The sequence below is a fragment of the Mus caroli genome, unplaced genomic scaffold (genome assembly GCF_978045245.1).
Source record: "Mus caroli unplaced genomic scaffold, Mus_caroli_1 scaffold_13, whole genome shotgun sequence".
NCBI lineage: Eukaryota > Metazoa > Chordata > Mammalia > Rodentia > Muridae > Mus > Mus caroli.
This window is the reverse complement of record NW_028227268.1, coordinates 56,952,749-56,969,213: the sequence shown is the minus strand read 5'-3', so window position 1 is coordinate 56,969,213 and position 16,465 is coordinate 56,952,749. Positions and strand designations below refer to the sequence as shown.

Below are 16,465 nucleotides of genomic sequence, written 5' to 3'. Positions count from 1 at the left end.
AGTCTGTACATCTCCCTGAAAGGCTAAGGGGTTATAGCAGAAGGGGTGGGAGGTGTAGAAAGATTATGAGAGCCAGAGATAGTAGGCAGCTATAAGGAACAAGTATTTGTTTTGTTGTTGTTTGTTTAGTTGGTTGGTTGGTTTTTGATATGCAGGGTGGTTGAATGTATGAATTTAAAATAACCATGAGTACATATACAAGACTAACATGAGCTTAGGCCAGACAAAAGCCTGGAAGAAAGGAGGTTGGAGAAAAGCCCTGACCTGGGTGAGGAGCTATTGGTATTTGGTAGCTGCTGGGAGAGGAAGCATCAGTTTTTGTCAAGTTTATGACCCATGGCAGATCAGAGACATGGGTCTGGGAGGAGTTCAAAGAGGGTGAAATAAATGTGATTGGAAAATATTACATGAAATTCTTAAGTATAAAATATTATCAAAACTAATATCCTTTCTAAATACCCATAACCAGCATGCCAAGAAAGAAATGTGGGAAACACTCGTGTTCATAATTTTTTCAAAAATAAACCTTAACCTAACCAAACTAAGGAAGCAAAAGACCTCTATAAGGAGAACATGGAATATCTAGGAAAGAAACCAAACAAGATATCAGAAGCTATAAAGGCCATCAGTACTCATGGATGAAAATAATTAACAATGTGAATGTGTTACAGAAGGAATCTAGATATTCAGTGTAATATCTATAAGCGTTCTAATGACATTTGTCTCAGAACTAGAAAAAATTAAGTCTGTATTGAAACACACAATGGCATGGATATAAACCAATCTTAAGGAGATATAATATAACACAGCCAGAAATATCACATCACCTGATCTCAAATCATGCTACAAAGCCATAGTGACAAAGACAGCAAGATATTGATTAAAAAAAAAAAGCAGGGATATAGAGCAACAGATATAACTAAGAGTCTCTATATCAAACCCATATAGATACAGACAACAAAGTACACATTGGAGGAAACACAGCCCTTTATCAACAAATGGTACTGAGAAAACTGAATCTCTCTGTGTGGAATAATGAAACTAGATTCCCATTTGTCAACCTGCAAAACAATTAACTTCAAATCATTGATGATCATAATGTAAGACCTGAAACCTTGACACTGGTAGAGACAAAAGTAGGGAAATATTTCAGGATATAGTCATAAGCGAGGAGTTTCTGAATAGGACTGTAATTGTTCAGAAAATAATGTCAATGATTGATCAGCAGAAACTCATGAAATTATAAAGCTTCCATGCAGAACAGGAAATAATCAAGTGAAAAGACAGTCAACAGAAAGAAAGAACACCTTTTCTAGTTATATGTCTGATAGAGATTGCTATCTATAATTCATAAGAAAAAAATAAACAAAAATGCAAACAACTCAGTGGAGGAGAAGCACTAATGAAATGAACAGATAGTTCTAAGAAGATGAAGTACAATGGTCAGGGCACAGGTGAAAAAATGTTCATCTTCATTGGCCACCAGAGAAATGCAGATCAAAACATTTCTGAGAGTTCACCTTGTTCCAGTCAGGATGGCTGTCATTGAGAAAACAAATAATAACAACCACTGGTAAAGGATGTGGACAAGAGAGAACACTTATATATACTACTAGAATGTAAACCAGTCAGTCTACTATGGATATCACTAACAACAACCTAACATATGACCCAACAATACTATGCCTGGGTACTTACTGGAGGGTATCCAAGTCTACATATCACAGAGTTGAAGCACTCTCCACAATAGCTGAATTATAGACTCAACCTGTTGTCCAGCAAGATAGGATGGATGGAAAAATGTGATTATTTACGTATATATGTATATATATATATATATATATATATTCATATATATGTGTGTATATATATTTTTTTTCTCCTGTCATACAAAGGAATGAAGTTGTGCCATTTGTAGGTAAATGAATGCTATTTGTATTAAGAAATGATTATATTAAGAAAGTGAATCTGGTTACAGAAAGACAACTATAATTTTTCATTTGCAATTCCTAGATTTTATATAAACACGTAAGAGCATGTATGCACTCATGATGGTGAAACAAAAGTGAAACTTTTCCGGGAGAACAAAGATAGATATGAGGGATATCCACTGAGGGTACAACATATGTAATTGCATGGCAATGTCTTTTTGTGACACAGTATCATGTATAATGAATATATGCAGCAAAATCAAACAATTTTTATATGTGTTGGTACACCCAGGGTCCATGCAGAAACTAAAAGAAGAGGGACTAGCTGTTGTACAGCAGTTTTCTTGGAGACTGAAACATTCTATCCTGTAGGAAAGCTTTTTAAGGTACAAGATAAACAACTCAGGAAAGCCCTGGATTCAATAGGTCCCTCCATCCACAATGGTATATAAACAGGAAAGACTGCTGAGAGTTACTGTCAGACAGGCCAAGCTGCAAAGAAGACTCTGAGACCAGACTAGCTGCTTGGAAGAAGCAGAAATGAGTCTAGATACCTGGAGAAGGTTTAGAGCAACTAAGTCACTTGGAAGGGCCACTCTCCAACCTGTTGAACTGCCTGCCGGCTGGGTTCCTCAAGGTTCTTCCCAGCTTTTGTGAGCTGCTGCCATGTTGGGATGGGCTTTGATGATACAGCTGTCTTTGAGTCATTTCTGCTTCTATAAGTAATGTCTCACTCATATTCCTGCAAGTAACCCTAATAAAACTCAATGGTCTGGTGGCATCCATACTTTGGTTTCTTACGGGCTTCCTATCTAGGACGTGTGTATTGTGTCTCTCCAGGAAATCTTGTGTCACACAATACCAGCCCATCTTGCTACCACCTCATCCTTCTTCAGTACTATAGCTGCATAAGGTGTTTGCTTGCTTGCTTCAGACATTACTGCCCCTCCCAGGGTCTGCTTGCTTCCAGAGATACATCATATATGGAGGATGCAGCACACAGAGCCACGAGAGGCTGAATGTTGAATGCTTTTCAAAGACTTCAGAAGAGGAGAGTAATCATGAACACAACACACAACAGAAACATCAAAAACAGAATCAGTGTTTGGTTAACTATTTAAAATATACCACTATCTCAACTAGTAGGCTACAGCTCCATTTCTGGGTAAAAAGAATGCATTGTTAATGTGGGTGTCTGTGCTTTTTTGAGTGGGGGTAGGGTAGGGTATATAGAGTAGGAGTGTCTGGGTCCCCTATGATTTTGCCTCCTGGTCAAATCTCCCTCCCAACTGCCTCTGTCCTTGTCAGCAAGTAGAATCAGGCCACTGATTAAATAGATATTGAGTAGTGGGCTTTATCAATATTGTCTCTGATCGTCATTCTTGGCCAAATTATGGTGTTAAGTCCCGGGGCTACAGAATAATGTATCAAATGGAGCATAAATGCATATACTAGCCAGTAAATTATAAGTGAACAGAGAGAGAAGTAGGCTTTAAACTTGGGAGCCTTTCTGTTGACCTATGTCCTATTCTTGCTTTAATAGTTCTTTGCTTAGTCAAGCATAATTAGTCTTTTGTTTAAGTGACAGGTGGTGCTATAGTATGCATCTGGAATGTCTCCTAGCACCAATGTGTTAGTACCCTGGGCTCCAATTTAGTGCAATTGGGAGGGAGTGGAGCCTTTAAGAAGAGGGGATTAGTGGGGCCTCTCGGTGACTGCAGATGTGATTTTGCAAAGATATGGCAGTCTGATTTGTTCCTTCTTTCTTTTACTTCCCAGATGTGAGATGAATGCTTTGGCTCTGACACATGCGCTGCCCATGTGTCTCTACAGACACCCTCAAAACAGGGTCAACCGATTATGGACTAAAGCTGCAGATCTGGAGCCAAGGAAAATCTTCCTTCTTCACAAATTAATTATCTAGGGTGTTTCTCTTTTGCAGGGATGGAAACCTGACTAATGCCAATGGTTAGAGTAAAAGCAAACTCCCTGAATCTAGCCTTGGCAGGACTGGTCAAGGGACCTATCATATTAGATCCCACAGGATTACACACAGTCATGAACAGGATGTAGGTCTACATCCTTGAAAATTGTATCCTTTTCACCTAGTTTAGTTGGAGGGCCAGCTGCTTGCTCTGTAAGTCAAAGGCTCTGGGTCCAGGATGGCTGTCAGCCATTATAGACATTTGTCTCCCATAGACAGAACCAGGTGGCTCTTAAGAAAAGCACTTTAAGCCAACCCCCTTCTTCCCTCTCCTCCATTTCTATCTGGTTGACAACAGGCATCATATGGCCATCTTAATGTGTGTTTCGTCTGCTAACTGCTGTGTCTAGAGGACTCTGGTTTTAAGAACAGGACAGAACATCAGCAGGGTTTCAACTTCGAGCCAGAAAGTTCTTTATGACTTTATTGATGTAAATTTTTTTTCCTGTTTCTTGGCCTACCTGGTTCTGAGTGTATCCAAGCAGGTAGGAAGGTATTTGTCAAACAAGATGGTCAGGTTGGCTCTCTCAGTCTGGACTTCTCTCTGATCAATCCAGCTGCTTACTGGAGGGTTCCATCCAAGGTCTGCAGGGTTTATGTACAGGATCCCTGAGTACACAGGAAATATGGTTAAGTGAATATTCCATGCATGTCAGTAGATTCTTCATACAATAAAGACCACTTCTCAGTATGAAAAATGTGCAGAAGACTGGACTGGGACCTGGGACTTCGCCTAGGTTAGAGATGTACATAGATTTGCTGCTGAGGACTAATGCCAAATCAAAGGATGAAGGGAGAATAGTGATGGAGAAGAACCTGGGAAAAAGTCTAGGTAGGAGAAAAGAAAGCTGGTATTAATCAGTAATGGTTGTCAGAACATGTGAATGGGATGTCGGCCCAGTGAGGGAAGTGGAGGTCCCCTAAGGATATGTCCACGTCTTAATTGCTGCACACTCTCAAGTTTGCAGTATTTACCAAAGGCCATTTCTGGATATAACAAAGCTGAAGATCTTAAAAGGAGATTGTCAAAGATTATCTAGATGGGACATTTGTCAATGTAACTACAAGGGAGAAAGAGAGAGAGAGAGAGAGAGAGAGAGAGAGAGAGAGAGAGAGAGAGAGAGAGAGAGAGAGAGAGAGAGAGAGAGAGAAGAAGCTAGAGTGCCAAGTGCATAGGCTAAGGGCTGCCTAAGCTTAGAGATACAAGGGTTAATGCTCCCAAGAGCCTCTGGAGGGAGCCCAGCCTTGCTGTCCTTAATTGTGTATGTTTGACTTAATGAAAACATGGGCAAATACACTTTTGCTGTTTCCAAGGCTACCAAGTGTATATAATGTGTTACACCTGTCGCAGCCACCCTGGAAAATGAACAGAGAAGGGACGCCACCTGCTCTCCAGCCCCATGTTCACCAACCTCAGTGTAGCTATTTAAAGAACATCTGACAATTATGTCTGAGATCATAAACTTTGGTTTCTTTGTTATTTATTCATTTTATATTATTTTATAAAAGCTTTGAGTAGTTATAGTGAGATATCCATGATATATAAATTGTCACACATTTAATGTAGACTTCTTGTTAGTTTTGTGAATCCAAGTATAATCTCACCATGATGGCAGCCACCAATATGCCCATCACATTAAAGGATCCTTATGGTTCTCATGCTCTGCTCTGTTTTTGTTTGTTTGTTTGTTTGTTTGTTTGTTTTTTGAGACAGGGTTTCTCTGTATAGCCCTGCCTGTCTTAGAACTCACTTTGTAGACCAGGCTGGCCTCGAACTCAGAAATCTGCCTGCCTCTGCCTCCTGAGTGCTGGGATTAAAGGTGTGGGCCACCACGTCTGGCTGCTCTGTTTTTCAGTAAGATCCTAGCAACTGTATCTTCCTACCTTCAGCCTGAACATCTCATCAAAAAGGCCCCCTTTTATCCTCTAGTCTCTGCTAATAAATTGAGTGGGTGCAGACAGGGGAGAGGTAGGATCACACTGCCACTTGCCATAAGGAGTTAATGAGAAGCAGTGATGATGCCTGTCTCCACTGACAAGGAGGCCAGACCTGGTCTGGATCTCGTCCAACTCAAGACATTCCCATGCGTGTACAGTTGTATGGATCAGGGGCTATTCCCCCTTCCTTAGACAGAACACTTTTCCTGAAGGTACAAGGCCATGTGGGTGGCCTAAATCTCATGGTGTCTTTTTGCTCTTGTGGGCATGGTTTAAGGGTTGAGAACTTGGCTAGAGTTTGAAGGATCAGGTTTGTAGCTCTTGTCTGGAGCTTCCTTCAACACATGACAAAGCCAATGTGCATCCTTAAGCACATTCTTCAACGGAGCCGTTTGACTTCACAGCTCAGCCATACCTGCTCTGGAGACGGTTGCTGGTGTGGCTGTGCGCAGGTGGCTGATCTCGAAAAGAAGACGCATGGTGGGGTTAAGGGGGATTCTCTCGTTGCTTGCCAGGGTCAGTACCTGCAATCCACAGAAGGGATAATCGCTTAGGAGGAAGCTGTGGTCCTGTCATGGTTTGAAGCTAAAATGGCCCATAGGCTCATGGGAACAATTGATTGTCAGCTCACAGTGCTGTTGGGAGGTTATGGAACCCCTGGGACTTGGGGTCTACCTGGTGGAGGTGGGTCATTGATGTCACCTGTGAGGGTTACAGTAGGGTGCTATTTCCAGTCCCATGTTCAAAATCCCATCCACCAAGATGTGAGGCCCCAGCTCCATGTGTTTGCTCTTATTGTGTCTTTCCACCATGATGAAACTGATGCAAGTCAGTCCTTTCTCCCTTAAGGTTCTTCTGTCAGGTGTTTAGCCACAGAGAAAAAGAAGTAGCTAATACAAATATATTGGTAGCTAGTGGGGTTTGATGGGCTCTTGTCAGCTGGGGATATGGATATGCTGCACTTTGAATACGTTCCCCAAACGCCATAAGAAGTAGAATTTTAGAGCTGGCTAGACCTTGAGGTTTCCATCTGGGTACATGGATTAATGCTGAAATATGGGCTCAAGTCTGAATTCTACCCTTCGCTTTCTCTTGTCCTTCTCCTGCCATTCAGGCCCAGCTTCCCCACCTGTAGCCCTGTGATCAGCCTAAGATGGAGACTGGTAGATCCTGGGAGAGAAAGCAAGGCATGATGGCAGGTAGCTAAGTGATCACAGGTATCAGTGAACATGATGAGAAGAGACTCTTGGGAGGCAGCTTCAGTGAGACAGCTCATTTTAATGGGGGTGGGAGAAACTAAGGCTATTTAAACTTTGGGGGAGTGAGTAGGGGCTTTCAGGGTGAGTGTATAACATTGGACATGGCTAGGGTGCTGTGGATACCTCATTAGCACAAGGAGGGATTCCAGGGGCTGCTAGGGAATTACCTTATGAAGAGAGAAAGTTTAATCTGGCTACTAGGATACATGACATCCTACTGTGAGTAGAGGTGGGGCACAGGCTACACTCAGCAGGATATGCAAGCCCCTCTGCCCCATGGAATCCCTCCTTGTGCTAATGAGGCATCTGCAGCACCCTAGCCATGTCTATTTATTTGGCTCACAATTCTAAGAGAATGGAAGTCTAAGATCAAGGGACCATACCTCTAGCCAGGCAATCCTGTTTAATCCCAAGAAGAAAGAATGTGGGGTAGGGGAGCCATCGAGCAGTGGGGAGCAGACCTTGAGCAAAAGTGGGTTCAAGCTGAATCCAAACCCTGGAAATTTCACCCTAAGATGGACACTTCCATTCTCTTAGAATTGTGAGCCAAATAAATATCCTTTTCAGTCTCCAGTATTCTGGCACAGAGCATGAAACATGGACAGGACTGGTTCTCACTACCCTTCTACCCACCATAGTATTACTATGTAGCCCAGGCTGGCCTCAAACTCACTATGTAACCAAGGTGCTCTAGAATTCAAGATCCTCCTGCTTCTGCCTCTTGAGTGGTGGGGTTACAAGTATGTGCTCTCACACATGAGTGTTTTCTCTAACAATCCCCTCTCTCCATTCTTTTGTATCCTTTCTTCCCTCACCCTTGCACCTCAGTGAGTCTGGAAAAAAATGTTATTTAAACACTGCAAATTGATGCTGATGATTTGAATGAACCAGACCATATTGGAATAATAAAACTATAAAAAGAAAGAGACTTCTGCGTTATACTTCTGCTCTTCCTTCTCAGCAGCCCCGCTGGGAAACTATGCATTTATTCTAATGATTCTATGAATCTGGAGTCATTTGAACATTTCCAATCTGGACATGGTTTTTAAACAAGTTTAGAAGCAGCTCCCAGCATAACAGCCATTTTACTGAGTTGTAGTTAGATTCCACTGTAAGAAATAACATTTACTCTCTGGGGATATGCATTTATCATCCCATAGGGTGTTTGACAGACTCGAGATGTTTCTCATATTTAGTTTCCTTATTTATTAAGGGGAAATGAATTACAAAAAAGATTTGAATGGATGACTAACATTTTTTCTCAGCTCTAAATATTAAATGAATCCACAGACAGGAGATTCTGAAAGTCATGAAAACCACACCAAAATTGGGGTGGGCACTGGCAAGGCCTCTTAATCAGGTCAGAGTGGGGACAGGTAAGTGCTGGGGGATTTTACTGAAGACATCACAATTATGTGATGGCTGCTTATGCTAGGCTGGCCTTCATGTGGAATCAGGGTTTCCAAGTGTGCTGTCACACTGGAAATTTGGCTTCTCAGAGGAGCATTGCATGGGGGTCTCCCCACTCCCCAGAGATGACCATGGATGACACACCGCCCCCAGCATGATACCTTGTTATCATCCATGACTGTGTTCAGAGACTCTATCCACATCGGGTCTATATCGCCATCCAGTAAGATCCACTTGGGCCCATCATGAGAAATGATGGCAAGCTCTCTCATGATGGAAGAGAACAGTCCTGAAAGGAATCACAGACAGCTGCTTTTCCACTCCAGCACCGACCCTCCTTCTCTTAATTAACACAGCTTCCTTGCATTGGCTACCACACTTGGAGGTGCAAACGGATGAGAGACAGGACAGACCCAGCTTTGTATCTTGCTTTACCTGGTACCTGACCCACATTCCCGAGGCACATTTTCTGTGTACCAGACTAGTAACAGATTGGCAGTAAGGACAAATCAGTAGCTGCCTTCTTGATGGTTCAGAATTTTACGTTCCAAAGGACCCAGCAAATCATTTCAGCAAGTGATTGCATCACACGAGAATTACACCACGTTTTTTTGAGGTGAGGTTTCTGAGCTTTGTAATCACAGCCTTAGCAAATCAGGTTTATGACGGGCTTTTGGAGACGATTTCTTTCACTCTCACTATCATTACCTGGGAATCTATACATTAGTTTGGGTAGGATTGATTTGTATATTAAATTCTCCTACTAAATAATAGGGTCTCTCTCTAAAAAATTAATTCAGATATTGTCTTATGCCAATACTAAAATGATATAGTTTAAAACACCTATTGCATTGGCCAAAATATTCCTGAATATTTCATATTTTTGACATTAATTTGATGGGGTTTTCTCTATGGTTTTCACTTTTTGCTAGCTATTGCTAGTGGAGAGAAAAGCTACCAAATTTTACATATTTTATGTTCAATTATGTTTAATAAATTGTCTTATTAATTCCAGTGATTTTTTCCCCCAATAACGTCTTCTGGATTTTTCTTACTGTAAAGTTGCAGAATTAAAAAACTCAAACTTTTTTCTCTTTTTATTTTTCCAGTTTGCACCATATGCTTCTTCATCGCAGTCTCTGAGCCGCTGGAGCAGACCTGAATAATGATGAGAAGAGGCTTCCCTGACTGGCTCCCCTCCCTGAGGAAGAGGATATGCATAGTCATCAGGGAGGGCTGCTCTTCCTGAGGGCTTTAGGTACAGTGTGTACCATATTGGGGGGAGGGGTCCATCAGATCTCATTTCACTTAGAACTTTCTGCTATGGAAGCAGCTATGGAACTTTTAGTATCTATCAATCAAATTAATTTCTCTTTTACTTTATCAGTGCATTTCATCACCGTTTTATAAAACCAATTGTCTGGCCTGTACTCGAGAACTCTTTTGAGACTGTTGGATTCTATTTATGGTTACTTGATTTAGAATTTTCACATCTACAGCCATAAGATCATGATTTCTCCTTTAGTTCTACATAAAAGCTGGTATTGAACTTATTCTGGATCCACAAAATGATTTCTGAGCCGTCATCTGATGGTTCAAAAATTATTTGTTCTTGCCTCTCTTCTACCTGCACATGATAATCTGCACTCATTTACCCAAGCTCCTTACTTGCTATGGGCCAATGGTGGCTCATTTCCATCTTTCTCAGGAGTATCTATCTCAGATCTTATGTCATCCGCCAAAACATTCTTCTTAAATCTTGTTTCTACTGCTTACTAATAGTTTCTAAAATTCTTAGAGCATGTTCATACATGTGAGGTGTGTATGGAGAACACAGGAGAGGCTTGGGTCTTCTTCTTAGGTGCTATCCATTTAGCTTTCCTTGAGACAAGGCCCCTCACAGGCCTGGAGCTTCTTTCTTTTTGTTTTTTTTGTTGTTTTTTGTTTTTGTTATTATTGTTTTGTTGTTTGTTTGTTTGTTTGTTTGAGACAGGGTTTCTCTGTGTAGCCCCAGCTGTCCTGGAACTCACTTTGTAGACCAGGCTGGCCTCGAACTCAGAAATCTGCCTGCCTCTGCCTCCCAAGTGCTGGGATTAAAGGCCTGGGGCTTCTTAAGTAAGTAAGGTTAGGTGATAGTGAGGCCCAGAGCAGTCTCCTCTTCTGCAGCACTAGAGTTATAGGCAAGTGACACTGCAAGGCCTTGAAAATGTGGGTTATGAGCTCGGCTCTTGGTGTTCACAAGTTAAGTACTTTAATGACAGCTATTTCCCTAGGCCTGTCCTGCCTCTTTGTATACACATACACACACCCTCACTCAGGCACACAACCTCACACATGCATGTACATGCACACATGCACATACAATAGACACTGCTTCCCCACCAAGAATGCTCATAAGAAACTTATTGATATTAAAAAAGCCCAAAAAGCAATATTCAGTGTAATTTTATCTGTTTGCTTTTGATTGTTTGATTTGTTTCCTTCTGACTAATTTCAGATTTTATCTTCATTAGTTTCATTTCCCTCAGGTTTAGGTTAATTGCTCAGCGGGGATAACAATTTCCTTTTTTCCCCCAGTTTATTTTCTTGATAGAGTTTAATAGGCTTTGGAGTTGAATATTCAAAAGACCCTCTGGATTCTGTGTAAACTGTCGCACTCAATGGTTCTTTGATGGGTCTCACCTTGATCACCTTCATGATTCAGGGTTAGAGAACCTATTTCTTGATTTTCAAGTAGGAGATCTTTTGGGGTTATTTTCTTGCTAGTTAATTATAATTCAGTTGCATTATCAGAGAATGTGGCCTATAACATGAGACTTCGGCATTCAATATATGTTTCTCTGAAGTTAGCTGAATTTTAAACTTTAAAAACTATTCCATGAACCTAGCAAGAAAGAAATATTTTCTATTTATGGAATGCAAAGTTGAAAACTATGTATCATTTTTAATTCAGTGATATATTGAGGATTCTTCTGTGTGTATACTTCCTTTTCTCTCTATGGATTTTGAAAAGGGGTATAGAAAATAGCACACTATATTTTTAGCAAATTCTAAAAAAAACAAAAAAAGAAACTCTAAAGGGCTATATGCCATTTGCCTTGAAATTGTCCTATTTCCTAATTATAGAATCTTGATTACAATATTGTTTCTGCAAGTTTTCCAAACATAATGTATAAATTAAATATAGTTTTAATCGGCATTACAGCAATGTTTAAAGTGTTGAATTATCTTATCAAGCTCAAAATCAATACGAAATAAACAAGTGTCTGAGAGCGTTCCAAAAAATTATAATAGAATTATGAGAGCCAGTTTATCTCATCAGACTATAAAATATGCCTCAGAATGGCTGCATCTGACATGGAATGAAACTAGCTTAGGAACAGGAAAAGCTGAGAGTGGACAGACTGGGGAGCCTGGAGTAGGAGGAGCTCAGCGTGCATAGGATTTAATATACACCAAGCTGGCATTTAGGCGCAGATAGAAAGAATGGCCTCTTTAATAAATGGTACTGGCAGAATCAATTGCCCATCTGGAAGGAAGTATAGTTGATTTTTCTACACTGCCTCTTACTAAGCCCCCAAATAAATTCCAGATGGGTTAAAAAACATGAATGTAAAAGAACCCTTATTGACCAAATTTATGATCTTATATGTGCAGCTGAAAATTAGACAGAGTTATAAATGAACAGGAATCCCAGCTGCTAAAAGAGTGAAACACACATAATTTCCTTTAAAAAAATGCATGATAAGTTATAGCATGAAGTTCTATAGAAACGCGATAGGAGACAGCATTAGCAAAACACATAATGTATCATAAACAGAGTTGTTTTTAGGGCTTCTGTTATGTGTATACATATGAATATGTGAACTCTTACACACTGATGCAGAGTAGCAAAGGGAAGCAAAACACAAGAGGCACAGCAGTAATAGCAACAAGAAGAAAAGCATCACTAACAGGGAAATAAAACCCAGAGAAGCAGCTCATTAGCTTTCCTTGTTCTGGGCCTTTGGCTAAAACTCCTAAATTAAAGAAATTCAGACAGTTTGACTCTGATGAAGTCAGACATTGAACAATTAGGAGAGACTGATATCTCCTCACCCAGACCACAGGGTTTGTGAGTTTGGAATTCTCTGCATCTCTGTGGAGGACAACATTAGCCTACAAGCTCTCCTAGGATAGAGTGGTTATCACCAGGCACTAGATTCAGACACTGTTACACAGCAGGCATCTTTCTATCACTGCCAGGGCAGTGCCTGTAGTGGGGAGGGTTCCTCTCTGGGATGCTGGCAGGTACCACTTCTTTGAGAATGAGCCACAAGCTTCCCTTCCTTGCATATCCCTTGAATCTATATGAGGCAATGCAGTCATTCTGGGTTAATTTAAGGACCTTTACAAGACGGGGCTAGAAGAGTTCTTAGGGGAGGGACATCTGGAAAGCCAGGGTTCTCCTCCCAGCCCAAAATGGCTTCTTCCTTTTTGATGCTCCTCTAATCATCTTTGGTGGTCCCTACAACCAGATCAGCATCCTCTTCTCTGCAGTTCACCTCTGGACCTTTGAGCCCGACTAGAACTCTATAGACAGAAAAGACTTTGCCTTGGAGTATCTCATTCTTACCATCCTTCCATTCTCGAGTGGCTGGATTGATGATGCCAAAGAGTTCATCATTTGTGACAGCTTTGGGGTTGAGATCAGTCCACACAGGGCGTCGTCTCATGATCTGATAGGTCTTGTGTAAAGACCTCAGGACCTGCGACTTCCCGGTACCAGCACCGCCCACCACGAACACAGAGTGCCTTACAGCTAGCAGCTCCTCCAGCTGGACCACCTGGGAGGGGGAGAAGCAGTGGGAGGGACAGGTTATCACTCCAACTCTGCTGTGAGCAAGGCTGGTGTGTAAAGTGAGGCTCAGAGTAAACCATGGAACAATGGGAGTGTTCATCACCAAATGCAGGAGTGTCACAGTTCCCTCATTTGTGCATGTGAGTACCAGTGGCTAACTTCTAAGAAGCTGCTAGATGAGGGGCATCCCAATTGCTGCCATAGTCTGATAGGGAAGAAAGTCATATTGGAAAATCATAGTACGTGGGGGGAAACATAACACAGGTATTTACGAAGTGTGTGGGAATCACTGATCTTGAAGACTACAAGAATAAGGAAAGGTTTAAAGAGAATAGGGCATTTGAACCAGGGTTCTATACGCAAATAGGAGTTTGCCCAGAGGATGCACAGGAAAGATATATTGGGAGACTTGGGGTCAGGAGTATAACAGCATACACAAAGGTTTGCAGTACAATATAGAGTGTGATGTAGATGGCTGGGTGATTTAGGGGGGATGGAGACAGAAAACACCATGGAGAAAGCGGTAGCATCAAACCACTATGGAGATGACAGTCAGACACTAAATTAAAGCTCAAAAGAACAAACAGTCTTGTAGACAGTCAAGCTCCTGCCATCGTCTGCTCCTTCAATGGCTACCTAAAGTACTGGAGATACAGCCCTAAATCCTTAGACTGGTTTAGAAATCCCTTAGGCAATCTTGTTCAAACCAAACTCCATTCTCATCTCTCATCCCCCAATATGCACATTTCCACCCACACAGACATTCATGCTGCTCACTGATGCTAATTTCTATGTCTCACCTTGAGCTTACACGTGCCCTTTCTGTATCCCAGCAATCGACAATAACAGAGTGGCTACTTTTCTGGCTCACTATTTGGCTGACAGCTCACCAAAGGAAGTCAGAACTTCAAGGGCTGGAGCCTAGTGAGAGGTGCTTAGGTAACTTAAATATATGCTAGTTATAGGGTTTCTTGTGATACCCTGTGAGACCTGGTTCATTCTCATGAGAAGATGGATATAAAAGACTCCTAAAGTTGGCCCTAGCCAAGCCTTTCAAGCTTCCTTCCCAGATGTGATTGCTTGCTTGATGTACTTCTGCCACTGCTGGTTACCATGTTGGCCTTCACCAGGGCTGAGTCAAAGTAGGTGTTATGCCCTTCAACATCAAGGTTCCTGACTCACCCGCACTTCTATCTCCCAGCTAGAAAACTTACTTTCTTTGTTCCTGACCCTTAAAACTCCGTGAGAATGTACCTTTGGCTGACTCTACAGCATGCCCTCTGCTCTGTGCTAAGTCCTTTCAGTCTGGACCCAGGACTTGCCAGCTGGAACATGCTTTTTCCTGAATCTCTGTCCTATCCCACAATCCCCTTTTGTCAGTCAGAAGGTATCCTATCCCACAATCCCCTCTCGGCAGTCAGAGTTATACTTCTGCCATGTTTTCAGAGAATCACTATGATGTCCATTCCCCACTTTCTATAGTTCTATGAGCTATTTATTCCCTTTGCCTTTAAGCAATTATAATATGAATTTTAAGGGATCACAGGATTCCATGAGGGCTCTATGAGACAGTTTTGGGGGAATTATTTTACAAAAGTTGAGGTGGAAATGCAAATGTGAAGTGGGTAGGGGATGCTGTCTTCTGCTTGAAGAACTTTTTATCAGAGGGTCTCCATCTTATCAGAAGCAGCTATCGAAAAGGAGACAAGAAGAAAGCAGAATGTCAGACAACTGGCAAAAAGAAAGACAAGATACTGGAAGGAAAACTGCTGAAGAACATGGCAGGCATTGGGGTGCTAGATGCCCTGACCAGACTCCAGAAAGTCATGAAAGACATGACTCTTCCTGATTTTAAAACATCTTTAGTTACAACTATTGTATGAACCTGGATGAGTTTAACTCCTCCTAGAAAAGGGTGCATCCTAGGATTAGCCACTTTAATAAAGGGAACACCCTCAGCTTGGCATTCAGAGCCCTTTCTTTCACAGCTCCATGCTATCTCTTCAGTCTTACTGCAACCCACACCCCATTTCTCATCACCTCAGTACCTTTTCCTTTGTCATTACTGAGCTCCCTGCTGTTGCCTGTATAACCTCTGTGTTTCCTGCACACAGCCCTTTGTTGACCCCTTTTTACCCTAAATAGAAGGCAATCTTGCCATTCCTTACTTCAAAAGTCCATCTATCCACTGAACTTGGAAGGCAGAAGACAGTGAGTGGGGGGTGGATCAACTGGGTACAAAGGGCAGGTCATGTTTTCCTTTCTTCTGTAAAATGAAATTCCAGCAAGGAAAACACATAGCTCATTGCACTGGGAAGGCTGTGCATCAATTCACTCTGAAATCTGTCTTTGCATAACTGGGGCTTATTCTCTACCAATGAACATACTGTGTGTTGGAAAATCCTCCTGGAAGATCTTTGCCATGCTTCCCTCTAGGGTACACACTTTCTCCCTCATAAAAGAAAGGCCTTCCTGTACTTCCTCTTGGCAGTTCATTTTCCCCCTTGTGAAATGCCTCTGTATCATCTGCCTCGGGTTGTTGGGAAGATCAAATGTGAGACAGACTATAAAACCCGTGTGGGAACTCCAAAGTGATGCACATGTGTTTCTCATACTTATTATTTGACAGGAAGAACAATGTATGTCTTTGTACTTGGACACCTTGGCTGTACTTTATAGCAACTGTCTTCTTTATGGCAACAGCCAGTAAACCTGTTTCTATACAAAGCAGTCATTTCTAGCATTTATATTTCATATATACCCTGGAACCATCACATTCTGCAAAATTACATGTAAAAATGACAGACTCATGGAAAACCAGAATTAGTGTAGGCAGGGAGACATGCAGAACACTGTTCTCCAAGCACTAAAAAAAAAAAAAAAAAAAAAAAAAAAAAAAAAATCAGCAGTGACTCCTGACCCTAATGTGAAGATCGCACAGTTCATTTTTACTTTGCCTCAATGTCAGTAGGCACGTTGCAGGCTTAAATCAGTTTAAGCACTGGGTTTCCTCATTAGAGAGGCAGGTCCTGTTCTGTTGGAGACTATTTTAATATCAATTAAAGATCAGACCCAGATGGAACCTTCCTCATTAAGTCACTGT

General features: G+C 41.5%; 1 protein-coding gene across 1 annotated transcript in view; it reads right to left on the bottom strand.

The window, feature by feature from the left end:
• The window catches only part of Dnah9 (dynein axonemal heavy chain 9), a 352,309-nt gene that overhangs the window by 197,063 nt on the left and 138,781 nt on the right, over window positions 1-16,465 (bottom strand). Inside the window, exons 32-35 of the mRNA XM_021178488.2 lie at window positions 13,138-13,348; window positions 8,684-8,811; window positions 6,269-6,377; window positions 4,377-4,524 (exon numbers count right to left, since the gene is read on the bottom strand). Coding sequence (XP_021034147.1) covers window positions 4,377-4,524; window positions 6,269-6,377; window positions 8,684-8,811; window positions 13,138-13,348 — 596 coding nt within the window. The remainder of the gene's footprint in view (window positions 1-4,376; window positions 4,525-6,268; window positions 6,378-8,683; window positions 8,812-13,137; window positions 13,349-16,465) is intronic.